At 38.2% G+C, this 25,932-nt stretch overlaps 5 protein-coding genes and 1 long non-coding RNA gene across 6 annotated transcripts in view; 4 read left to right on the top strand and 2 right to left on the bottom strand.

Annotated features, from left to right (window-relative positions):
* Positions 1–5,732, top strand: part of LOC140787128 (DENN domain and WD repeat-containing protein SCD1) — a 29,747-nt gene extending 24,015 nt beyond the window's left edge. Inside the window, exons 26-31 of the mRNA XM_073135903.1 lie at positions 2,039–2,220; positions 2,327–2,398; positions 2,489–2,649; positions 2,823–2,864; positions 3,538–3,746; positions 5,448–5,732. Coding sequence (XP_072992004.1) covers positions 2,039–2,220; positions 2,327–2,398; positions 2,489–2,649; positions 2,823–2,864; positions 3,538–3,746; positions 5,448–5,543 — 762 coding nt within the window. The 3' untranslated portion in view covers positions 5,544–5,732. The remainder of the gene's footprint in view (positions 1–2,038; positions 2,221–2,326; positions 2,399–2,488; positions 2,650–2,822; positions 2,865–3,537; positions 3,747–5,447) is intronic.
* Positions 5,733–7,954: 2,222 nt separating this feature from the next.
* Positions 7,955–11,251, top strand: LOC140798883 (cytochrome P450 724B1-like). Its single transcript, XM_073152969.1, has 7 exons — positions 7,955–8,175; positions 8,328–8,655; positions 8,917–9,069; positions 9,154–9,396; positions 9,523–9,688; positions 10,411–10,517; positions 11,018–11,251. Exons 1-7 carry the CDS (start codon positions 7,955–7,957, stop codon positions 11,249–11,251), a joined length of 1,452 nt encoding a protein of 483 aa, XP_073009070.1.
* A 1,241-nt stretch (positions 11,252–12,492) lies between these two features.
* On the bottom strand, positions 12,493–14,695 carry LOC140785095 (probable leucine-rich repeat receptor-like protein kinase At1g68400). The gene is made up of 2 exons (XM_073132829.1): positions 13,396–14,695; positions 12,493–13,150 (listed from the first exon to the last, which is right to left on the bottom strand). The coding sequence occupies exons 1-2, from the start codon at positions 14,582–14,584 to the stop codon at positions 12,543–12,545; spliced, it is 1,797 nt and encodes a 598-aa protein (XP_072988930.1). The 5' UTR covers positions 14,585–14,695; the 3' UTR covers positions 12,493–12,542.
* Positions 14,686–16,161, top strand: LOC140785110 (uncharacterized). The gene is made up of 2 exons (XR_012108381.1): positions 14,686–14,876; positions 15,925–16,161. It is a non-coding gene; the product is annotated as an uncharacterized lncRNA (long non-coding RNA).
* A 917-nt stretch (positions 16,162–17,078) lies between these two features.
* LOC140785104 (phospholipase A1-II 5) lies at positions 17,079–18,738 on the top strand. Its single transcript, XM_073132841.1, has one exon. It carries the CDS (start codon positions 17,294–17,296, stop codon positions 18,650–18,652), a length of 1,359 nt encoding a protein of 452 aa, XP_072988942.1. The 5' UTR covers positions 17,079–17,293; the 3' UTR covers positions 18,653–18,738.
* A 156-nt stretch (positions 18,739–18,894) lies between these two features.
* Positions 18,895–25,518, bottom strand: LOC140785090 (ATP-dependent zinc metalloprotease FTSH 5, mitochondrial). The gene is made up of 7 exons (XM_073132817.1): positions 25,351–25,518; positions 24,497–24,584; positions 23,475–23,735; positions 21,941–22,177; positions 21,710–21,834; positions 20,418–20,894; positions 18,895–20,149 (listed from the first exon to the last, which is right to left on the bottom strand). Exons 1-7 carry the CDS (start codon positions 25,375–25,377, stop codon positions 19,211–19,213), a joined length of 2,154 nt encoding a protein of 717 aa, XP_072988918.1. The 5' UTR covers positions 25,378–25,518; the 3' UTR covers positions 18,895–19,210.
* Between the last annotated feature and the right edge of the window lie 414 nt (positions 25,519–25,932).

Here is a 25,932-nt window from a genome sequence, read left to right as displayed (position 1 = left end):
GGTGAGTTAACTTTTCCTCCATTGAATACAAACTATTAACCCCCGTTCATTTCAGGAATATTTTTTTTTAATTTTAGAAGACAATCTCTTATTTTATAATAACAGCTAAACATCATAATAGTCTTATTCTAACATATAAACAATATTCATCAAAATTACATTTTATACTAACACACTAACTTAATTACTAATTTACTTTTAATATCTATCTCATCAATCTATTTTATATCAAATCAAAAGATATTTGCCATAATTTTACAAAACATAATTTTTTTTTTTTACTTTAGATCACATCAAAGATAATTATTACACTATTATTTTAGAATACAAGTGAACATAGAAATAGTTATTACCAAAATAAATTCCTCATCTTGGTAATAACAAATAGGAATTGATATTCTTATTTCAACTCTATTCTACATGCGAACGAGGCCTAAGTTCATGATACATTGACTAACAAAGCACCTTTTGAGACATGCTTCATCTAATAAGGGCACATATATGGTTCAGGTTGTGCGTGCATTTACAAATTAATTTGGAAAATGTCAATTATTTTATAAAAAATTGAGATGTCATCTATGAAAATTAAATTCAACAAGTAAATTTGTTGCCTACAAGTAATCATAGAAAAAGTGAAAAACCACCACTAGATCATATGAACAATTGAATGATTGGATCAAACAATATCGCTTAGACATGTCTACACCATGTGTCTTGTATGTTATAAATAGATATTAAAGCCTCATAAGGATGTCATGATGCATCATGCAGAGTAACATGAGACCTCTTCTTGACTTGGAAGTACTTGGCTGAGGTTCAAGTTTATTTGATTTCCTCTTGATTTTTTGTTGTATATAGTAAAGGATTTGCCAAATTTCATCTTCTTTTTTCTCCTTTTTTTTCTCACAAAGGATGTCAGATAGTGCAACAAGAAGCCTCCCTTTATCCCTCTCCCTCCTCCAAGAAAGAGATAAAGATAGCTTCCTTTTAGATTAGCTACATTTTGTATTAGAATTTAGAACATCAGTTAGTAAGCATTCAAGTTATATTAGCTGGACAAATCACGCCCCACATTTTTCCTATTTTCTTATTAAATCTTCTTGTTCCCTATATTAATTGAGTATTTTGTTATCCGACCCATTCTTTTTCCTATAATTTTTATATAAAATTCTGAGTTAGCTTAATCTAACCATAACCAAATACATGAGTATCAGCAAATGAACATTCTGTTAAAATGCATTAAATAATTTATAAAATACTTAGATTACCTCTTAGAGAAGAGGGGCTTAGTTTGGGGAAGGGGGATTGATTTTGTTTGATAATGTTTCGTTTTTGGGAAGAGGATTTAGATTTAGTGGGGTAGGATTTAATTTTAGAGAAGAAGTTTTCGATTTGGCTTGTATGGGTTAGATCAAAAGTTTTAAGGATATTTGGTAATTTGATCTGTAGAGTTACATAAACCATATATTAGGGTTAATGTCAATTAATTAAAGTAATGTTAGGGTGTTATATAAAAAGTATAGAAAAAAATAAGATGCTAGCTTACAAAATCTTTAAAGATAGTGTTAATAAAGAAAAATTGAAAAAATGGAAGATGTGATTTGTAAAATTCCCTATTAATTGTATCTAAGGCCAAAACATAATCTGCAGACATGCACAACAGGCCAAAACATAAACCTTATTGTGTGGACATTTACCCCTCAAGGAACACTAGAAAGTAACTTTAGTGTATGAACCTTTCCCCCTTAAGAAACCCTAGTAATTGACTTTTATGTGTGAACCTTCCCCCCTCAGAAACCCTAGTAATTATCATTCTTTACTCCCAATTCAACTAAAATGCTATTAAATTGTCAAGATTCATAGAAATATTTGTTTGTTATCAATTATTTCCTGCGAACTGATCAGTATATACATTTTGTTACATTCAGATGACATTCATTTTGTCAAGCTGAGCATATTGTGGGGATAGAACTTAGATTTTGAGGTTATATATATATTTAATAATTGACAATTTGATATTGTTATAATCTTCTTATAGGTCAGTTGTGTTCGGATGCTGTCAGGAGAACGCGTCCTTACTGCATCTCATGATGGAACTGTGAAGATGTGGGATGTCAGAACTGATACTTGTGTAGCAACTGTTGGTCGTTGTCTGAGTGCAGTTCTTTGTATGGAATATGATGACTCTACTGGAATCCTTGCAGCTGCTGGAAGAGATGTGTATGCAACTATTACATCTTGAAGATCTTATCATCATTATATTATCTTTGGTGCCTCTAATATTACTACTAGGAAATTTGAATGCTGATTGTATTCTCATTATTAGGGTGGCAAATGTTTGGGATATCCGTGCAGGCCGACAAATGCAAAAGCTTCAAGGGCATACAAAATGGATCAGGTAAAGTGAAATGATGAGATAAGGGGAAGTTGCATTTCCTCGTTAGATCTTAGAACTAATGCAGATTGAATTGCTATCTTGTTGATCAAGATCTTTGAGGATGACCGGGGACACTATACTTACTGGAAGTGATGATTGGACGGCTAGAATGTGGTCTATTTCTCGAGGGACATGTGATGCTGTTTTAGCATGTCATTCTGGTCCAATTCTCTGTGTTGAATATTCACCTTCAGATAAAGGAGTTATCACTGGTTTGTCATCATCTGTTATTGGATATTATATAGGCTGTTTACTTTAGCATAGCTGTATCTTGATAGTAGTTGAACACTAATAAGCTATAACTGACTTTGTTACGAAATATCATTTATTTTTTAGCAAAGCACTATGTTCTGAAACATGATTGATAGTTGATTATCTATCTCAGGTTCTTCTGATGGCCTTATACGGTTTTGGGAAAATGAAGAAGGTAATGTGCTTTTGAACTGTTAGAATGGCATCTATTTTTTTTACTGTAAATATAACAACCGCCAATCTTATGCATTTTGAATTGACGGTATATCCTGCTCAGAAGTATGAGTGAGTGTATCTTCTGTGACAAGTTTTGTTACTGGAAAGGTTAATGCATATCAAGATCGTATTCAAGCCCTTAAATTTACATTTGATGTATCTAAATATGGTTGTGGAATTAGTATAATATTATTATATTCTCTTACAAAACTGTTTGCTTAAAAAAAAATTTTGATATCAACAGCAAAGTTCTAAAAATCGGTATCGGAATCGGGATCGGCCGTCCGAAAAAACGATACGTATCGACCATATCGGCCGTCTGTATTGGATCAGACTATTTTAATTAAATAAAAATTTAAATATTATTTAAAAATATTGAGAAAATTTCTAAAAATTTAGAAAAAATTACAAGAAAAAAATCTCTTTTACTCTCTCTCTCTCTCTCTCTCTCTCTCGGTGTGCAGCTGGCCTGCTGCAGCAGCAGCACTGCTACAGTGTCGCCTGGATTAGGATCGGCTATCCTGATCCGTTTCGGCCACTCCCACTCGAGATCGTCTAAAACTGGAATCTATGGTCAACAGTAATGGGAAATTAGCAACTAATCCACTTATTGTATGCATTAATTTCTGCAGGAGGAATAAAATGTATCAAGAATCTTACGCTTCATTCAGCTTCAATTTTGTCCATTAATGCTGGGGAACACTGGCTGGGGATTGGTGCAGCAGACAATTCCATGTCTCTTTTCCACCGGCCTCAGGAAAGACATGGTGGCTTCTCTAGTACCGGATCAAAAATGACAGGATGGCAACTATACAGAACTCCTCAAAAAACTGTTGCTATGGTACGGCTTGCTTTCTTATTTTATCTTATATTGTCTGTCTATAGTGCTTGTTTTGCAACTGCACTTTTTATATTTTTTGACTTACATATTTGTTTTTTATTTAACCACACCATAATTCATGAATGAATTTTCCATGAAATGGTAGTAATTTATTTGACGATCTTCACCATAATGCATGAATAAACTTTCCATGAAATTTTGGAGATCTTAATCATAAAAGTTGATTGTGACATATTGATTCTTCTTTGATAAGTTGTGAAGCACATGGTGAATGAAGAAAAGGAAATAGGTTTATTTGAATGTTGCAAACCAATAGTACAGTTCTTCAAGAGAACCTTATGGTGTAGATCCTAATATTTTTAAAATAATGAGACGACCTTTTTTTTAATTCTTTAATTGGCTAACCTCCTAGTTTTTGAGGAATCCTAAATAGCATGGGGATATTTAGGAGGGTTAAAATGGTATGCAAGCAACCTATAGCTTCTAACAAGGCTAAAAGTTCAGAAACATTTTTTTCCTAAAGAGGTTGTTTATTCCAAGTCCAACTTGAATGGCCAATTTTTTGCACAATAGTTGGTGGTATATATGCCAATGTAGCTGTAGTTATTGGCATTGCATTTTCACGTGTGAAGTTGCTAAAAAGCCGTCTTCTTTTGTGTTGGGTGCTAAAATTCTCAAGATTTAACATCTGTCCTTTGTTGATGAATTATTATTACAGTTACAGGCAAGTAAGTAGTATCTGAACTCTGAAGCAGAGTTTTGAGAAGGCACAAGAAGTGGTCTGCTAGACTGTTACACCTCTCTTCCTTTTCTTTTTTAATCTCTTTGTGCATGTCTGTGTCAGCTTGTCCCTTTAATTTACCTAGGCATTTATTGCCCAATCATCAGTAGGCACTGAGTCCTCACAACCCAGCACTTGTGGCCCAGCCAAGCAACTAAAGTCCCACATTGCAGAATACTTATGCTTAGTGATACCGCTAAGATTTGAAACTTGATTATTTATACTTATGGCCCGTAACCAACTAAGACCAGTTGTCAATGGGCTGTTACTTGCTTAATTTTAGCATCTGCAGGCACCAAGAGATCAAGGTGGTCAAAGTAATTTAAGAAAAAAGAGAGTACTATAGAAGAAATAGAAAATTGACTAGTCCAAAATGAAAGAACTGTTTTAACTGTTGCCTACTTTCGCAGCATGTTTTCTATCCTATTTGAGAATTTAAGATTCTCAGACTAGTTCTTGGTAAGATCCCCATTATTGCTAGTTGTCATGTATCAAGAAATACTTGCCTGCAACAGAACATATATGTATTGCATTAGAAACACTGAACTTATGCTCTCTAATTAGTAAAAATAAGCCTAAGTTATTATTAGCTATTGGTGCTGTGGATTTAATTTACTTGATACTTGGTTCAGACACTGAGAATGTGCTAATAAAGTAATAAAAAAAAGAGTGCATTAATGCCAGATTTATTATTGTAAGGCACTCCATTTTTACTTATACATAACTATTTTCACCATAGAAATTATTCAGAATCTCAATAAAATGTTAGTGTAGGCATTATTACTTATTTGATAGATTTCTCTTTCGCATGGTACATAATAAGTAGATGGTTTTATAGATTTCTGTCTGTAATCACACTACTTTCAGTTTAAGAAAGACTCAAGTAATGCTGTAAGGTTTGCCTCATCAATTTTCTATAGGCACGACGTGTAGCCTCTGACCTCGATAGGAAGAGGATTTGCAGCGGTGGCCGCGATGGACTTCTGCGGCTCTGGGAAGCTACTATTAATATCTAGTCCGCATTGACATATTCTATATGAATTGCCTGTAATTGTAACAAACATCTGTGCATGTTCATATATATGGGTATTCTCTTGTCTACAAGTTATGTTTCATTTTCTCCATTTTGCTGTTGTGATATCAGCGGATTATGGTACACTGAAGCTCAATTTTATATCTAGTTTTATAAAGTTTCTTGATTCCAAGATTGTTCCAAGAGTTACTCTTGTGAAGCTAATCTGATGTATTGTTATCCTAAATCTCAATGATACACCCTCTCTTTTATTTTTCCTATCAACTTATTCTTTGGGTTATTATGTATAACTTATAACCCCTCATTAATTAAACTTTCGTCCCCGAAACTTGCAACATATAGATTTAGTATTATTGATAAAATTCTGGTTTCATAGATATAATCCTATAGTTAGAAGGGTAAGCATGTAGGTGAGTTTATAAACTACTAAAGTTGTTTTCCTTTGTAGAATAAAGACGGAATAGATATAATTATTCTAATTTTAATACTAGAAGAAGAGAGTTAACACTTAGTATAACTTATTTTATTATTTAGCTCAATATTAATATGAGGAGTAATAATAACTTGAAGTATTAAAAATAATGAAATTGTATTGAAATTGGTGATGTTTAATATCAAATGATGAATATATCATTGATTATATGTTAAAGTAGTAGTAGTAAATAGTTTTTTTTAATAATATTATTTTTTATTAAAATTGTAGACTTAAAATACTCTATACATCCATACTATAAAAAAATAACTATGTATTATAAGGTAATGTAGGATTGTAAGTTTGCACTATAGGAAAATAATCTCGTACTCTTTATATAAAATAATTATGTACTTGATAAAGAGACATTGTGGAGTTATAAGTTTGTACTAAAATAATGATACAATGGAGAATATAAAGAGAAACTACGAGGTAATGTGAGGTTATAAGTCTATACTCTATGTAAAATAATTATGCATTAGAGAAAATAAAGAGACACTATAAAGTAACGTGGGGTTATAAGTCTGCACCTTATGTAAAATAACTATGCATTAGAAAAAATAAATGGGTATTGTGGGTTAATACAGTGTTATAAGCTCGCACTATAGTGTAATATGGGGTTATAAATCTACACTACAGTGTACTGCCAGCAATTTATATAAAATAACCATACACTAGAAGAAAGAAATATATGCACTGTAAGTTGATACATAGTTATAAGCTTGTGCTGCGGTATAAACAAGGTTATAAACTCACACCATGATGTAATGAGATGATTGATATTTAATAGAAGAGATAGTGAAGAGACTATAGTTAAGGTGATATGTAATTAAATATTATCTAATCTAATATCTAAATAATAATTATGGGTTATTATTAAATTTATTTTTTAAAAGTTGTATGAAATAAGATGATAAAAAATGTAAATTACTATATCAGACTAAGAAGACTTATTCTAAAATAAATTTATTTTTATTCCACAAGTGAATGAGCTAAAGATTTCCATGTCTTATTTTGACAGACCGGATTGGTCCGTTTGGGCTAGAACTTCTTTTAGAAGGCAATTATATTGTCTAAAAAAGAAAGTGTGAAATTACATCAGAGATATTTCTCAACAATTCTACTTTCCTGATAATTACGGGCTATCAAAAGAAATTAACATTTCTAAGAAATACATATTCCACATCATCTAGATGTATATATACTATGAATTCATATTAGATATGCTGATATCTTTCAGCGTATCAATATAGGATATGGTAACATTTTAGGGAAGCTGCAGCACTGCTCTTATCCAAAGTACATTCTTTCCGAAGATAAGAAACCTTATCTTCTCAATGAATACGTATTAACCAAGCTTTTGTCGTTATAAAGAACGTATAGGTAAGAGTATCATGCAGTGAGCACTACTATATGCTCCCACGCCACCTTAATTGACTATTAAAAAGTTCACCTTTTCTTTTGGTTTTTTAAAAAAAAAAAATTTGACGGATTTTTTTTTTTTTTTTACAAATTATAATTCCTCCATTCTTCTTGGAGAATCACACATACTTCAATAGTCCATGAGACACCTGTAGGGTGCTGTCGTTTTATTTATTCAAGTGCTTTTTATTTAATTTTTATGAAATTTAGTTTATAGACTTAAAAAAAAAAACATTCCCCCCCTTTTTTTTATTATTATAAAGTTGATTTGTTCTAGGTCGACCATTTGGGCACCCACATGCTCCCCAACATTTCCACTTGCTCACGTGAAAGCCCGGAAAAATTAAGTAATCTTCTTAGCTTTATCCACTTGATATCCTAAAATAAACACTTCTTTGGTGATATATCCACCTCCTTCCCTCCCATATAGTGTTCAATAGTACTCCTCCCACCCTCACTACCCTCATATCCATATCCAGATACATACATATATGCCCACCATGTCTCTCCTCCTACACTCTTTCATTCTTGTAGTTCTCGTCTGTCTCTTCTTCTTCCTCCTCTTCTTCGCATCCTTTCAGTATATCTATGGACATAACAAAAATTCTAAGCTTCCACCGGGATCTTTCGCTGGATGCCCGCTCATAGGCGACACACTATCTTTCATTAGCCCTCACATCTCATCGTCCAAGGGAAGATTTCTGGATATTAATATCAAGCGGTATGCATCTCAATTGTGCATGCCATTGATGAGTACTGTTATAGAACGATGATTTTTATTTTTTATATTCTAACGTCAATGTTATATATATATATATATATATATATATATATATATATATATATATATTCTTATTTTTGTTCTATGTGAAGATATGGCAAGATATTCCGTGCCCATCTCTTCGGTTATCCGACGGTAGTGTCGTGCGACGCGGAGTTTAATTCGTTCATCCTTCAGAATGAGGATAGACTATTTGTGGCAGGCTATCCGAAGAACATCCCCGGAGTTCTCGGCGATCTCACGTTGCTCGTCGTGACTGGAGACACCCACAAACACATCCGAGGGGTAGCGCTAAACCTCTTCGCCGCCATGAGGACTCGGAGCAGTTCATTCATCTCGGATATCGAATGCAATGCTCTTCGGGTTATGGATTCATGGAAGAACAGGGAGAAACTAGTGTTTTGTGCCGAGATTCGTAAGGTTAAATTTTTGAATGTTCTCATTTAAAAATAATAGAGTATGATATGAGAGATAAAGAAAGATCCAGTCTATTTAGATGTAGGAATCTCGTAACCTGATAGTACATTAAACGAGTATTATATATATATAGTGCATTTATTCTTATCTGAACTAATATTCTAGAAAATCTTAATTGGAGGGATAGGTATGCGTTTTTTTCTCTCTTCTTTTTATGATTAGTTGGAATAATTCTTGGTTTTTTCTTTTTGAATATTTTTGCAGTTTACTTTCAGTGTGATAGTAAAGCAAATATTGAGCTTAATGCCAGAAGATTCTGAGAGCACACAAATCCTCCAAAACTTCAACACCTTTATGAGAGGATTGGTTTCAGTTCCTATCAACCTCCCAGGGACACCATATGCTAAAGCAATACAAGTAATATATATATATATATACTAACTCTTGTTTTGTAACATATGGACTATATAATATAAGAATTTTGCGATATTTTCCGCGCAGGCTAACTATCGGATAAAGGAAATTGTGCGAAAAATTATACGGCGGCGAGAGAAGGAAGATGGCAAGGTGGAGGAGAGGATGGATTTCCTTGCCATTTTGCTACACCAAAATGAGCTCTCAGAGGAAGAGATACTGAGTTTGGTTCTTGATCTACTTCTTGGTGGATACGAGACAACTGCGATGCTGATTGCCATCATCGTTAAATTTCTTGGGAGTGACCATAAGATGTTAGCTGAACTAAGGGTAAGGTCGCTCTCGTGCATGGGTTTTTTTTTTTTTTTTTTTTTTTAAATCTTTGAGAAGATCTTTACATATATACATATAGCCCATATGTCATTGATATCATGGCTTCTAATGTATATCTGGTAGGAAGAGCATCTCTCAGTGAAGCAAAACAAAGTTGGAAAAGAGAGCTTGTCGTTGGAGGATTACAAGAAGATGGAGTTTACTCAGTGCCTCATCAATGAAGCACTTCGCTTGGGGAATGTGGTGAAGTTTGTTCATCGTAAGGCTATCAAGCCTATTCAATATAAAGGTATATCCTGTAACCATTAATTTCTCATTAGATTGTTCTTATAATAGGAACTAATTTTGAGGAGATTAAAGCATACATTCATCTGAGATTTGGCTTTCCTAAGATTCAATAGTACGAATCACCTTGGTATAATTATTTTAATCCGTGCGTGTGTGCGTAGCCACATGCAAATTAATCAACTCATCAACTGCAAGTTAAGTACATTCTGAGATGTATACAAACAAGTGCAAGAATGATGGTACTACTACACATGCAATAATGCTATAGGCAAGCTAAATTATCTTTAAGCATGCCTTTTTTTTTATTGATAAAGAGCATGTAGACTAATTATAGGCTAATCATAGGAGTTACCACTCCTCGTTGTACAAGTTAGATATATATGTAAATCCTTCTAAAAATGAATTATAAATAGACTAAACCACAAGCTATATGCGCAATCCAATTTAATTTCTTTCACTAATTTGGAAACTTGTTTTCACAAATACTCAATCTATGGTATGCTTTTAATACTAAGTTGCAATGGTGGTCGTTACTCGAGGATGCGTTGAATTGTGTTAGATACTTTTGACCATAACACTGGTGGCTTCTTCCAGCGTGCATGCATCTGATAGATCTCCTGCAATAATATATTGTACGGATATGTATGCTATTCTGGCCATTATAACATGCTACGTTTGATTACTAACTCAGCCTTTTACATTTGTTTGTTTATTTGTTAAAAGGTTACGAGATTCCTGTAGGCTGGAAGGTTCTCCCTGTATTTAGTGGTGTTCACTTGGATCCTTCTCTCCATCCAGATCCCTTCCATTTCAACCCATGGAGATGGGAGGTCTCTCTCTCTCTCTCTCTCTCTCTCTCTCTCTCTCATGCAAATTCCTTTAATTTTGAAACTCTTTTATTTAATCTTCCATTGAAAATTTTCATCATATTATCTTTGTCCTTTAATTAATCCATAATCATTAAGTGTACCTAAATTGTATCATAATATTCTCTATTTTGCCGTCTGTTGCATGTTAGCTAGGTTAAAGTTAACTTATGATGTTATTAAAGCATTAAAAATAAAATATAGGAGACTATGGTGTAAATGATTATAAAAGTGATAAGCTAGATGTCGAATGTTTTTCATAAAATATTCAATGATAGTCCTTAGTCCTTTCTTTTCTTTTTCTTTTTTCTTTTTTCTTTTTAGCAGGTGACCACCTAAATTTTATCCTTAATGTGAGAGACTCCTCTTTTTTATACCTTTACAAATTGATTCCTCCCTTGAGAAACTGTTTGCTAATGCATCAAAAATAAGACATTAATTATGTTGGTACCAATGTGATGCAGAAATATGACCTTAATGGCAACATGAGAGGTTTCATGCCATTTGGAGGAGGCAAGAGGATGTGCCCAGGCTCTGAGCTAGCAAGGTTGGAGACCAGTCTCTTCCTTCATCATCTTGTTCTCAAGTTCTCATGGACTCCACTAATGGATGAAGACTTGCCCATGTCCTTCCCCTACCTCGACTTCAAGAATGGCCTTCAGATTGCAATACAACCTCTACTCCAACTAAGGCCCTGATGAGATGAGACTCCATTCAGCTAACTTGTGACAAAGACATATACATATATATGGGGAGAAAGGATGATAACTTTATTCTTGCACTTTAAAATAAAAGATTGTTATCGTTGTCGCAATTATTTTAAATAAAAGGAAAAAAAACGGGTTAGTTAATACTTAATACCCCCCAACTTCTCTACTCATTTTGTTTCTGAATTATTCAATATATATATTGAGTAGATAAAGATTGAATACTGTTGATATGAGAGGTTTTGTAGCCTTCCTTTTTGAGACAAGTTGATTGTATTGGACACAGTTTTGTTGGAGGGCAGGATTTCACATGGGCAGCAAATATACCGGGTGCATGCCAAAGAGAACATTGTGGTGCAATTTGGAGTTATAATAGAGTACTTGGGTTAGGTCCACTAGGCATGGGATGCTTTGCCCAACTAACACCTCAAGTTTTATCACAAGTAATTAAGTAACTTAGAATGAGCTATTTTTTCTTTGAGAGTAAGTGGCTAGGCCATGTTATAATTAATTCAAAATTTATCAGGGAGAAAAAGAAAGAGAAAAACTCGAAAGTCTTCTGAGGGGAGAGATTTAAAACCTAATGGAAACTTGATTATAGTATTTATTTGTTTTCCCCCCTTCCAAATAAGCCACTAGAAAAGGCCAAGCATGAATTCAGCCTCTCTCTCTCTCTCTCTCTATCCATAGAGTCTTAGAGATCTCTCTTTCTTACTCACATAGCTGCTCAAGAGTGTTACTCATCATATATACAGTCAAGTTGATGTATATAGCACAGGATAATTCCAAACACTAGCATCCATGTATTTGCATTCCTAACTTAAATATTTCAGGCTATAAATTGAACAAGCCACCTCATCATTGCAGAGCAACCCAAATCTAGCCAAACCTTCGCCAAATCTTAATTGGCATTATCTACTTCTAACTTGCAGTCCATAAATGATCAAACATTTTCCTTTTGGTCGGATCAACTTGACACAGACATGTTGGGTACGTTACGTACGGCCAGATCGGGGTTGAATGTAACGTTTGATCTCCTTTGTGGTTATTTACTACTGGGAGTCAAGATGGGGACTTGAGAAGCTAATTTTGAGAAGTTATAGATTGATTCTAAAGATTATGTAAATCTAGGGAAATATAACCTAATCCACGACGAACCTAAGTAAGGTCCTGGCCCAGCTGACATTTGCCAAGTCAAAGAGAAAGTTAATACTGGGCTAGCAAAGTTCAGATTGAGCCCCAAGTTTCAGCCCACAAAAACTCTGGGCTTTAGAATTTAATATCAGCATCTCTTGATGAACTTAATCTCGCAAGCAGTGGCATCTTCAGATAAAGAGGAGGAGGACTCAAAAGACTGAGATCCACCACTTCTACTCCCCCTTTCCCTGATATCCTCAACCATCTTATACACAACAGCCATTCTTGGCCTATCCTTGGGCTCATGAGCAACACAGAGCAAGGACACCTGCAACAAAGCCACCATCTCATCCTCTACCTCTTTACCACCGCCCAGCATCTCCATATCAAACACCTCTGACGTCCAGTCTTCTCTGACCCTCAGAGTCTGCACCCACTTGGGCAAATCTTCTTTGCCATCCTCCGAGGATTTCCCAGTCAGGATTTCTAGCAGGATGATTCCGAAGTTATAGACATCGTGCATTTGGTTGTCCTGTTTTAGGGAAGGAGGTGAGAGGAGAGGGAGGAGGGAGAAGTCGGAGATGCATGCGTTGCCATGGGCGTCGATCAAGATGTTCGATGAGGCGAGGTGGTGGTGGGAGTAGTGCTTGGATTTGGATGCGTTGTGGAGGTATGCGAGCCCTTTGGCTGCGTCCACTGCCAGCTTCACCCTTGTGCTCCACTCCACTGGAATCCTTCCAGGTCCTCTGTTCCCTGTTCAACACAAGCCTACCATTAGCATCATGCAATTAAACCAACATTAGCATAACATCAATACGTAATTCTGCTTCTTTCTTTTCAAAAAAAATAAAGTTCAAATGGTCCAAGCATATATGTATGTATATATATATATATATAATTCTGCCACATTAGCTTGGCAAGTGGACGTTGCTTAGGTGCCACGTGGCAAGACAATAGGAATGGCAAAAGAACGTATAATTTGTAAGTTAATAACCAACCGTGTAGAAGATCGTGAAGGCTGCCGTTGGGTACGTAATCGTAAAGCAGCAGCAGCTCGTCCTGGCCGGAGTAATACCCTCTAAGGCTCACCACATTTGGATGCCTCCATTCCCCCATCTCCTTCAGCAACGCCGTCTCCATTACGCCTTCCTTTCTCCTCCTCTCCCGCTTAACCCTCTTCACCACCACCCACTCCTCCTCTCCTCCTCCTTCCATCATCACCCGGTATGTTGACCCCACCGCTCCTCTCCCCAGCATCTCCGCCGACCCCTTCATCAGCTCCTCCATCTCGAACTCCGCGCACCCTTCGAAGACCACCGCCTTCCCCTCTCCTGTCCTTCGAATCGGGTTCGTCTTCTTCTCCACTTCGAGTGTTCCCCCTTGTTTCTTTCTCCGAACGATCCGCCTCTTGAAGCACAGGACAGCCGCGATCGCCGCCGCAGCCGACGAGATCGATGCGGCTCCGGCGATCGCCGCCTCCGCGTACTTCCTTTTCGCCGTGCGATTTGGGCAGGATCGGGCGATTGGACGGCCGCAGAGGCCCGGATTCGCGGCGAACGAAGACGGATCGAAGGAAGTGAAGCGCATAGGAACCTCGCCCTCGAGGCGATTCGAAGACACGTTGAGATCGATGAGGCCGGAGATCGCGGCAATAGAGATCGGGATGGCACCGGCGAGGAGGTTTCCCTCGAGTCGGAGTGTAAGGAGGTTCGGTAGGCGGATCCCGATATCCGGCGGAATCCCGCCAGAGAGGAGGTTCCCGGCGAGGTCGAGGCGTCTGAGACGGCGGAGGCGGAGTATTCCGGCGGGGAATCGGCCGGAGAGGCGGTTGTGGGAGAGATAGAGGAGCTTGATGTGGGGAGAGAGGTTAAGAGGGGCGACGGCGAAGGAATTGTTTTTTAGGCTTAAGACGGAGAGGCGGCGGAGCCCGGCGAGGGATCCGAAGCGTCCGGCGAGGCGCAGGCCCTCGAGGACGACGCGGGTTACGTGATTCTCGCGGCAGGTGACGCCGCGCCACGCGGTGGAGCAGGGATCGCTCTGTGGGGTCCACGTGGAGAGGGCATTGCCGGGGTCGGAGGCTGTGGACTTGAAGGAGAGGAGAATGGAGGCGGCAAGGTTAGGGCTGGGAGAGCAGAGAGAGGTGGTGGAGAATAGCACTACGAAGATGAGGAAGGCGAAGGGGGTCATCGATTGCTCAAGTTTACGGTGGTGAATAATAAGAAGGTTGGGTGGACAAACGGTAAGTGGAGGAAAAAAAAAAACTACGAAAATAGGAAGGTGGTGATGATAGTAACCGATAGGGAGGTTATTTATTATGGTAGAAGAGGAGGGGCGTGAGGTGAGGATTTTGATTAATTGAGGGAGGAAGAAGAGGGTGAGGAGCGGGTCTGTCTGGGTGTAGGCGCGGGAATTTGTGCATGCGCAACAACAGCTTTGGCAAGGCACCCATATACATCAGAAACATTAGCCATTTATGGAGGTAGACTAACTCTTAGAAATTTTGAAATTGGCCTATTTAATATTATATCATGTTTATATTTGTATTCGTCATTTTAACTCTTATTGGTCTCTTGAATTAGTAAGAGTTTTATTTCGAAAGCTGTATTTAGGGTAGGATATGCATAAGTATATATGATTGATTCTTCAATGGTCTATGATATACTTAATTCCTATGCAATTCATCAAACTCTCTTTGATCCTGAATATTTCTCAATGGAAGCACTTAGCGATCATTTTCATTTACTGTTAAATCTTTATATCCTTTTGATATTGTCACGTCCTTATTTACTTCCATGAAGACTATGCTATCGAAGACTGGTATGCACAATGAGAAGGTGTACACATTTGAGCAAGGTATCAAACAGAAGTTGGTTTTCAACCTAGATAAAACTTGTGGCTCTTGTAGTCTATGAAACCTCCCCCGTCAAATTCCTTTTGGTACTGTTTTAGTGATTATTCTTGCCTTCTTATCACTTTGTGACAGTATAGTTAACTGTTAGTAGGTGAACTTTTTGTGCATAGGATAAAGATTGATTCTCTTATCCCAGAACATTGATACTAAGATTGGCCCCTGCAGCCATTGGAAAATATTTATGACATGTTGAGAACTAGATTCAATGGTCATCAATCATCTGATATGTTATTTCTTTTAATCTTGTTATTTTGCTTTATCATATTAACAATTTAGTGTGAAACTGTTTCTGTACTTTATACAGCTATATGGCCAAAAATTAGTCCGAGCATGTTAGAATTTACGTGCAGCTTTTGTCGAGAATGATATACAGTGAACATGGATACCTAGCTCAATCCTGAAACTTACATTATTTTTATTTTGTATTACAGTAATAACCATGATCCTTATTTATTTTCTTATGTGAAATGCAAAGTTATTTCTTGCTTAGTCTCAAGTTAAATTACACGGTAATCATTTGCGTCCATTGCAATGCTTATATTTAGAACTCTGCATTTTTAGATTTAATTACATATAAGATGTCTCTGACATGCTTTGAATTTATACTTGTTTGAAGCAAGGTATGATCAATGAAGGTGAGGAGGCAGCCCTAGTGCAGAGTGCCAGACAACCCATTTGGAACTTGCAATCCACTCATCCTATCCAGGTAGGATGTTTTATAGTCACAGTGGCTTTATATACATTGAGGTTGTCTGATTATTTCCTGCTAAGTCCTAGTATCAACTTTGTAACATTTGAAAATTTTCTATCACTTTCATACCAGTGCTTTATCACTAGTATATTCAAAAGAAAATTTAACAACAGCATTTGGATCATTAACCTCTTTTAACTGGCCATGGGGATGGTAACTTCGCTGTGAAATATATAAGAATTGCTATTGCCTATTGAAACTGAGCGGGGAAACACTATTAGTTGATCAGACACTGCTGAATATGAGCAGAGACCATAAATGGGGGCAGTCAACATCTTTATTCCATACAATTGCTATGTAAAATGGAAGTCTAACATTATGCTTCATCTATAGATTATAATCCATTCCCCAGCCGAAAGGTAAAAGGAACTACATAAACTGGATTTACAATGATTATTGAAGTAATTTGCATATAAACAGAGGCTAGTGTTTAAGAAGGTAAATTTATGGTTACTGTGCTTTCTTGATGAAGTTTTAAATATTTGTCAAATTATTATCTTCTTGTTTGATTTCTTCTTTTCTTCTGACATGAGGTGGTAAAGATATTATATAGTTATGACCTTTGGTTGTTCTTGAACTCATCTTTTGCTGGACTTCAACGATAACATAGAAGTGCAATCATTTTAATGCTGATCAATGGACAGTCAGAATAATCCTATACAGCATCCTATCATGTTTTCATTTTAGGTAAAACCGTTGATCCGTGGTAATATCGAGGAGAATTATGTACTGTTAATTTACAGCTAGTTTCGTCTTTTATGACTACTGTTAATTGAGTTCAAGATAATGGGCATGAGACATAATTTTCCAAGTTGAATTGTGTTTCACTATGCATATTTCAAATAATTGGGGAAAAATGTCTTCACTACACTGACCTGGCCTTCCAAAAGGACAAGGAGCGGGAGATGGGCGGTCATTGTCATCACAGACTACAATGGAGAGTTAGTAAGCGAGGTGGAATTAACCATCCTGTGCTTTTGATAAATTTAGCTTATCAAGAGGTGGAAAGTAAAGCACAGGGAGATGGAGTAGTCATCGTCATGAATGCAAGGAATTAAGAATAAATATCGTACTTTGTGCCGCCAATCGTTCTACTCCATCTGTGGATCCCACTTCTTATCAAAAATGCCTACCAATCAATCTGTATCCTATCCTGCAACAATCAAAGGTATCTCCTCTTTCTCTCTTCCTTCCAATCTCTCAACGCAATCCAATCCCATATCCAAAATTAAACATGTCTAAGGGAAGAGGAGGAGGAGGAGAAGAAGCAAAGAAGTCCAACCCTTCATGGACCGAGCTCCTCGGGTCGAGCCACTGGTCGGGCCTCCTCGACCCCCTCGACCTCTCCCTCCGCCGCCTCATCCTCCTCTGCGGCGACCTCTGTCAAGTCACCTACGACTCCTTCAACAGCGACCCGCATTCCAAGTACTGCGGCAGCTGCCGCTACTCCAAGTCTTCCCTCCTCCAAAGAGTCCTCTTCCCTGCAGCCGCCGACCTCTCCGTCGCCTCCTACCTCTACGCCACCTCTGAGGTCTCCTCCCTCCCCGCCGGCTTCCTCCTCTTCTCCTACTCCCGCGAAGCCTGGAGTAAGGAGTCCAACTGGGTCGGCTACGTCGCCGTCTCCACCGACGCTGCCGCCGCTGCTACCGGCCGCCGCGTTATCTACGTCGCGTGGCGCGGCACCATTCGCCCGCTCGAGTGGGTCGACGTCCTCCAACCCGAGCTCGTCAACATCGAATCCATCGTTTCCCCTAAAGACGGCGAGGGGGAGACGCCTAAGGTCATGAAGGGTTGGTACATTATGTACACCTCAAGCGATACCAAATCGCCCTTCTCCAAACTAAGCGCCCGAGATCACCTCCTTGGGGCAGTGAGAGAGCTCACGGCGAGGTACAAGAACGAGAGCCTCAGCATCGTCTGCGTAGGCCACAGCCTCGGCGCCGCCCTCTCCATCCTTAGCGCGTTCGACATAGTCGAAAATATCGTCAACGACGAGCTCCCAGTCACCGCCGTCGTCTTCGGCAGCCCTCAAGTCGGTAACAAGGAATTCAAAAGGAGGTTGGCAAACCGCCCCAACCTAAGGGTCCTCCACGTCAAGAATAAGATCGACGTCATCCCGCAGTATCCGAGCGGGCTGCTTGGGTATGCCTTCATCGGGGATGAGCTCGTCGTCGACACCCGGAAGTCGCCGTTTTTGAAGGATTCCAGGAACCTGGGAGACTATCATAACCTGCAGGGGATACTGCATTCAGTGGCCGGGTGGAATGGAGAGGAGGGAGAGTTCGAGCTCAAGGTGAAGAGGAGCGTGGCGTTGGTGAATAAGTCGTCGGAATTCTTGAAGGACGAGTGCTTGGTTCCGGGGTCGTGGTGGGTTGAGAAGAACAAGGGCATGGTGCTCGGGGAGGATGGCGATTGGCAACTCGCGCCTCCTGCGGAGGAGGATATCCCCGTGCCGCCTTCCGGGATAACTGCAGCGGATAACGGAATAAGTGGTGGGAGTTTTGATAGTGGCAACGGGAAGCCGGTTGCAGGAAAGAAGAAATCGAGAGGAAGGATTGCTTCGTTTGCTTATTGCTTCCGAAGAGCTAATTAGTGAATGTGGATGCCTTATACTTATTTCATTGTACGTACTATATGGTACATGTTTGAGAATATATGAATGCATGCATGTACACAGTATATGTCGTTTTTTTTTTTTTTTTTTTTTTTTTTTTTTTGGTGCATGTACGAGTAAATTCATGCCTGTCATAGAGTACCACCACTAGTTCCGAGAGAGAACAGACGTCTTTGAGAAAAGAAAGAGTACATTATCAGGATGCCTGCACATATAACATCTTTGTGAGGAGAAAGATCGATTCGATACATTTGATTGAAATTTATTTGGAAATCAAGAAGAATCTCACAACGAGAAGACAGAATTTGAAAGCTAGATCAACAAGATGACTGTCATGAACGTCTATTCCTTATTGTCCTTACTGCATTGTCAAGTAAAACATAAATAGATGTCTACATACAATAGATTTTACTCGCTTGCAGTGCTAACTAGCTCAATATCAATTTCCCAACTCTGTCAGCTCCTAGCTGTCTTTCAAATTGTAAAATAACCTGCAGCATAGATAAGTATACATAATTCTCAATATCTACTTAGCTGCTACGATCCCACAACTGGCTCTGCAACTCCTTTAGCTTTGGCCGCTGCTTCTGCAGCAGCAGATGCTGCTGCTTGTGCTGCTGCAGCTGCAGCAGCTGCAGCTTGCGCAGCGGCAGAAGGCGTTGATGGCGTAGATGGGGCAGTTTGTGGGGCTTCTACCACCTGCAGTTGTTGCTGCAGTTGATGATTGTTCAGCTGTGCCAGTAACTTCTTTATTTGAGCACCAGTCAATGTCTCGTGCTCTAGAAGGGCATTAGCAAGGGCATGGAGCTCTTTGTTGTGAGTGGTCAGAATAGTTTTTGCATTATTATATGCCTTCTCGAGGAAGTCCTTCACCTCCTCCTCAATAAGTAGCCTCGTCTCCGTGCTCATGCTCTTTCCATTGTCATCATAGTTGTGTGCAACAAGACCCACCTGCTTGCTCATCCCATACTTTGTGACCATGGCTCTAGCCAGGGATGTTGCTTGCTGGAGATCTGAGGAAGCACCAGAAGTCACCTCGTTCTCTCCAAATATAAGTTCTTCAGCCACTCGTCCCCCCATGCAAACATCCAACCTTGCAAGCATTTGCTTACGTGAAATACTGGTCTCATCCTTGTCAGGCAATTGAGCAACCATACCAAGGGACATCCCTCGGGGCACAATGGTAGCCTTGTGGACCGATAGAGCACCATCAGTGTGGATGGCTACAAGGGCATGCCCACCCTCGTGGTAAGCAGTCAGTTTCCTACTTTCATCTGAGATAACTGCTGATTTCCGCTCGCTGCCCATCATGATTCTGTCCTTGGCATACTCAAGATCAGCCATGGTCACAGCTTTGGCCCCATCCATAGCTGCCTTAAGAGCAGCAACATTCACCAGGTTAGCAAGGTCTGCTCCAGAAAAACCAGGTGTTCCCCTGGCGATGATCATCAAATCTACATCATCTCCCTTCAAGACCTGCACGACATTAATGTCAAGTATTTATAAGAGCTCAAGCTTGCCTTCAGAATCAGCATGCATTTTTTATTTATATTCCTTAGGATCCTTTTATTTCCGCAATAATACTAACCACCTGTGCTTTGTCTAGTTGTACAAGAACTGCTAAAAAATGTTGATATAGCTTTTAATTCAACGGTTTCCTTTACTCAAAAAGAAAAAATGAATTGGTCACCCTAAATTAGATGAATCTATATGAAATTCAGGACAATACATATCAGCCCTTTACCTTTGACATGTGGGCTTCCATGATTTGCCTTCGGCCCTCAACATCGGGATTAGGAACAGCAATATGACGATCAAACCGTCCAGGCCTGACAAGAGCTTTGTCCAGCGATTCAGGGAAATTGGTTGCAGCAATGACAATAATCCCCTCATTCTGCTTAAAGCCATCCAGCTCAACAAGCAACTGATTAAGCGTCATCTTCATATACTGTTGATCCTTCGGATTGCGGCTCCCACCTATTGCATCAATCTCATCAATAAAAATTATACAGGGGGATCGCTTTTTTGCTGCAGCGAAGAGGTCCCGGACTCTCCTAGCTCCAACACCCACAAACATCTCCTCAAACTCACTGCCACTGCATGAGAAGAAAGGAACACCTGCTTCTCCTGCAATAGCCCTCGCTAACATAGTCTTTCCCGTGCCTGGTGGACCAACAAGCAAGACACCTTTTGGGAGCTTTCCACCAAGACGAGTGAAACGCTAGAAAGACAAAAAAGAACAACTTATTATTTTGGGTGAATACAAGTATTTTTCACACGAATAATGTAGCTCAACATGAGAAGAAAAACTGACTGAACACAGGATATTTGTTCCACAGAGATGAATAAAACTTAAAAGAAAATTAAATCAATAAATAGGTGTTACAGTGATGTGTTAGAGAAAATAAATGATGAGCATGCAATTCCACTTCAGCTAACCCCCTCAATTCCTCTCAGGAAAGCATGTAGTCCAAAATCCAGATAACTCATAATCATAAGAAAGCTCTTTACGTAGAATAAACAACATATAGATAAAGCGGAGGTCAAGTCACTCTTCTAGGATGAGCCGATGATAAGAAACCTGGTAAAGATTGAAAGCGATTCTCAAAGTCACTTTATCACCTCAAAATGTAACTTTCGGAATAGAAACAAATGATAGTCTCTCACATATTTGTCACATTGCAATCCAGTAGCTACTAAATATTAGTGTACTGACATGAGATGACAAAACAAGATAGGAAAGAGGTGAGATTATTACTTGTCACCTAATCAGCAACCTGTGAAGGCTATTTTTCTTCAAAAGAAGACCTAACTATATAATTGTATACCAGCAGGAGAATATCATAAGCAGAACCTCCAGCAACAAAATATAGAATTCCTTAAGAAACTTTGCAAAAACATGGAAGGCACAGACACAAACAAATTTCCTCGCAGTAAGTCAAAATGAATATAAAATCCTCTTATTTTTGAGAAATGAATATGAACTTGTAAACTCTCATAATATAATATGACATATTCCAATGAGTTTCCCTATACCTTAGGGTCACGTAGATAGTGCACAATTTCCTCAAGTTCAGCTTTAGCTTCATCAACACCTTTTACATCGCTGAATTTTGTTCCAGAATCCATGCTTGGCTGAACCTCTTCATGTAAACCAAGGCCTGTAGAAAATTTCAACTAGAAATTTATCTTCCGTTGACTAAAATTAAACTCAACCAACCAAGTTTCAACAATAAAGTAGATAATTGTAGCTTATGAAAATCAAACCTTTACTAATTCCTCTATCCTCAATTAGGGCTCCAACTCCTGATATTAGAAGAAAAGTGAGTGCTATTGTACGGAAGGTACGCCACAACTGGTCCTTGAATTGACCAGTTTCTGCTGTCACCATGTGAATAGGAGCACTTGCAGTACCAAGAATTCCATCCTTTGTCATTTGGCCTACATTCTTCAAAACTGGAATACTACTAATGCTTTCTTCTTCCCTTGGTGAACTAGCAATGCCTTCATAAACATTTATAACATGATCATCCAGGTCTCATAGAGCAAATCATAAATGTACATGAGATTAATAAGTAATAACCCTATGAAAGAACATACTAACCCAAACTCAAGAGGCAGTAATATTGACAATATGATAATGAAACATGGAAATGACCAAAATTAGTAAACCAGAAACATCAAAAAGCCCAAAGAGATGCTACTGTCCAAATGAGAGAAATGAATATAACTGACAGAGAGACACATGAAATGGAACATTATGTACATCATTTGATAATATTTTTCTATTTATGGCTCTAAAATCTAAATGTTGTAGGAATAAATTGATATCTGACAGCAGTTTAGACCAGAGACCTCATATTGGCTATTGGCAAAATTGTGTACATAGTGCAAGTGTGCAACGTAAAACAAAACAATTAATGAAACAGAACTGGACATTATAGACTTATAGTACAGAATAATATCACAAAAAAGTGATATCAGAATGAAAAAGCAACCAAAATTAATAAATTGAGAAACAAGTAAATCAAAAGTAGACTACTGATCATTCCAATGCATATTGAAATTTTGTTTGTATCTTTTTCTTATCTAATGTAGCATTTCAAGAAGGAAAAAAGATATAGTGAACGGCAGTTCTAGCATGGTTAGTAGCTTCCTAAGATAACCTCAATACCAATATCCTCCTAAAAGTTGGGCTGTTGGGCACACTATTGGAATTTAGAACTCTATTACTACCTACATAAACTGTGCAAACCTAAGAATTAGTTTAAATTCCTGTTAAAGCATATTTGAGAAAGGGAGAAAAATATCTAACCATTAAATCTACATACCAAGTACTACATATACATATCTCATGGATGATTAAAAAAAATAAGAGTATCATTAGACAACCTTAAGAACCACACAATCACAGTCTTCTTACAGAATATATGAGACAACAACAGATAAATTGAAACACAGAAATTATGTGTGGCAAGTTGTCAAGAAAAAGGAAACACAATATTCTACAAGATTCTGCGATTCAATTTGCCAGCAAAATTCCTTCCATAATCTACAATAAAACTAAACTTGTAAACAGTGAACCTCGAATTATGAGAAAGGTCTGAAATTAGGTAAAATGTCACGGGGCCACATGACTAATTAATTAGGTTCTTGAACTTATAGCTAAGCCATGGTCTAGACTATTTGAAGTGTCCTATAAGGTCAATATAATATTATGCTTTTAAAATAACAAGATCATAACACACAAGATATTTTCTAGACGACGTATTTGTGACCAGATAGGTATATCTTCTATTACCTCTTTGCAGTGACTTGAGCAACGAACTTTCATCCAGCCTGTCAACCTTGACTAGAGCTTTGACATACTCAGCTAGTGCAGAAGGATTAGAATGCAGTGACGGCTGACTTTCAAATAGTCTTATGACTCTTTCTGGATCACTTCTATAAAGCTCCTTCAGCAATGATATGTCATTTGATCCCTCCACCTCCCTTGATCTGCGAGCAAAATTACCAACATAGCTTGACTGGTATCTTTCATGGAAACCTCCAAGTCTCTTACCTATAGTCAGAAGCATATAGAAATCAGTATAATAAAGAAGAATTATTTCATCAATTAACCCGCTATGAGCAGTAGATTAACCAAAGCAAACAAAAACCAAGAATGTGATACAGACTTGTGTAGAACTTGAGCTCAAGTCACCTTATGCATCATAGTATATATGGATTACATGGTTATAGTTTCTTAGCAAAGAAAGAATTGCGTAGGGATTCTATCGAAAAAGGTTAATTTGATTATCTTCAAGTAGCACCACCTAATGATAATAGATCAAAACCTGCTTGAATTATAACTTAGGATCCCAAGAAAATAAAGCAAGCTTACATATAGAGAGAGATAGGATGGTAATATTTATAGAGCAAAAGCACTATAGATAGAGCAGTTAAAACTCATTTAAATTAATGACAAATGCACCGCTACTCTATCCCTTAAGACTTTCAAACTCTTAACACCTCTTTATAGGATACTCTTGTCATTTTAGGATTCTGTCTGATAGTACTTTCTGCTCTTTAAACATCAGTACATCACCACCCAAAAGGGAAATCATGTTACAAAATATACAAGCTCAGTACCACCAATAACCAGATACTTATGCTTAAATAATCTTCAAATGACAATTTCCAAATCTAACATCACACAGAAATTTAAAGTATATCATGTCTTTAGAACACTATGACCACCCCAGTTAAGTGCACAACTTCAAAATTAATATTTCAAAGCTAAGATCAGAGAAAAGCAGAAATCAGGGAACGAGATGTGCATACCCCCACCACCCTCAGTGGTGAATGTTGTAAGACGAGGGCGGCCACCTAAACCATAAAAATGTGAATGCTCCAGTTGGTTCTTTACGACCTATTATAAAGCAAATGAAGTTGCATTATCGAGCTAAGAAAGTGATGAAAATAATCATACTTCACAAAATGAACTTGAATTCTTCATAATAAACAAATGATGACATGATTGTATATAGTATATAGTACATACCAGCATCCATCAGGGGTAACATAAAGCAAAAATATCTAAAGTGCCACTACAATGCATCTTTAATATGGCTCTAGTACTGATACTATAAGATAAAGTATCAAGATGAAGTTGTTCGTTTCCTTCCAGCACTGATAAAAGGCATGACTAATAAAACCATAAAGCAAAACCTAGCGCGTAAGGGAGTTCAGACCTTCAAGGTCATCTATTACATAAGGAAGCAACGAAGCATTAGAATAGCTATGAAGCAGTTATACTAGATGTTCGGGAAATAAACATCGAAAGTAGGTTTTTATTTTTCACATGGAATTTCTTCTATTCTTCTGCTTCTTCGAATCCTAATCAATCAAGATTCATCGAACTAACAAGGTGCTTCCTTTCTTTCGTACTACGACATCGGACTACCGTGAGACGCCACAAACCCTAATGTTTCAATTAAAATGGTGCTCTCGTGGACTACAACGTAATCATCATTAGATCGCTCACAATAGAACGACTTCCATACATATCGATTGATCACATGCGCGCAGAGAAGGTTCAAAAGAAAATACCCATTTCTCATCAATTGAAAACTTCCACCGATACGAAATCGCATCAAAAGGAAAAGGAAGAGGAAATTGGGGAATTGATCGTGTACCTTCGTGATAACGCGCCTCCAAGCCATAATTTCTCCTTCCCAACGAAATCCCTGCTCTCCTCCCCTCTCTCCCCCCCGAAACGGTGAATTAAATCCCTCGATGGATCAAAATATCTTTGGAACCAAAGGATGGCCCGAGGTCTGAGTCGGGGCACGAAGTAGACCGTCAAAGGTCACTATCCAACCCACGGGGATAAATACATGACCCGATGTATTGGGTCCCACCCAGTAGAATCTGTAGCGATTACGCGATTTGGGTCACAAAAGCGGGTTGCTTCTTTCGGTGTTCGCACGAGGAGCGTTGCATAAGAACTTGGGCGTCGCCGATCTGCCGTTGAGAATGCATCGAGATCTCAAGTTGTTTTTTAAAAAAAAATTAGGGAGAAATTTACATTTAACACGCTACCTTTTACACATTTTCGATTTACAACCCTGCAACCGCCTCCCACTTCTGGGCCCATTAAAAGCCCACTATATTATTTTAAGCTCCCCAAGATTTGGGCTTCCAACTTTTATAGCACCGTTAGGCCGAGCTCCTCATGGGTTTAGATCCATAACGGTGTAGGTTACACCGGGATTTGT

The sequence above is a fragment of the Typha latifolia genome, chromosome 1, assembly GCF_019914945.1.
Source record: "Typha latifolia isolate L0001 chromosome 1, TyphaL0001v2, whole genome shotgun sequence".
NCBI lineage: Eukaryota > Viridiplantae > Streptophyta > Magnoliopsida > Poales > Typhaceae > Typha > Typha latifolia.
This window is presented reverse-complemented; position numbering and strand designations above follow the sequence as displayed.

Coding starts and splice junctions, on each gene's coding strand:
- LOC140798883 (XM_073152969.1), top strand. CDS start 7,955: ATGTCTCTCCTCCTACACTCTTTCATTCTTGTAGTTCTCGTCTGTCTC. Junction 9,070..9,153: donor CATATGCTAAAGCAATACAA/GTAATATATATA, acceptor TTTTCCGCGCAG/GCTAACTATCGGATAAAGGA. Junction 10,518..11,017: donor TCAACCCATGGAGATGGGAG/GTCTCTCTCTCT, acceptor AATGTGATGCAG/AAATATGACCTTAATGGCAA.
- LOC140785095 (XM_073132829.1), bottom strand. CDS start 14,584: ATGACCCCCTTCGCCTTCCTCATCTTCGTAGTGCTATTCTCCACCACC. Junction 13,151..13,395: donor CCTTCACGATCTTCTACACG/GTTGGTTATTAA, acceptor TGTGTTGAACAG/GGAACAGAGGACCTGGAAGG.
- LOC140785104 (XM_073132841.1), top strand. CDS start 17,294: ATGTCTAAGGGAAGAGGAGGAGGAGGAGAAGAAGCAAAGAAGTCCAAC.
- LOC140785090 (XM_073132817.1), bottom strand. CDS start 25,377: ATGGCTTGGAGGCGCGTTATCACGAAG. Junction 24,585..25,350: donor GGAGGCGCGTTATCACGAAG/GTACACGATCAA, acceptor GCTTTATAATAG/GTCGTAAAGAACCAACTGGA. Junction 22,178..23,474: donor GCTCAAGTCACTGCAAAGAG/GTAATAGAAGAT, acceptor ATGTTTATGAAG/GCATTGCTAGTTCACCAAGG.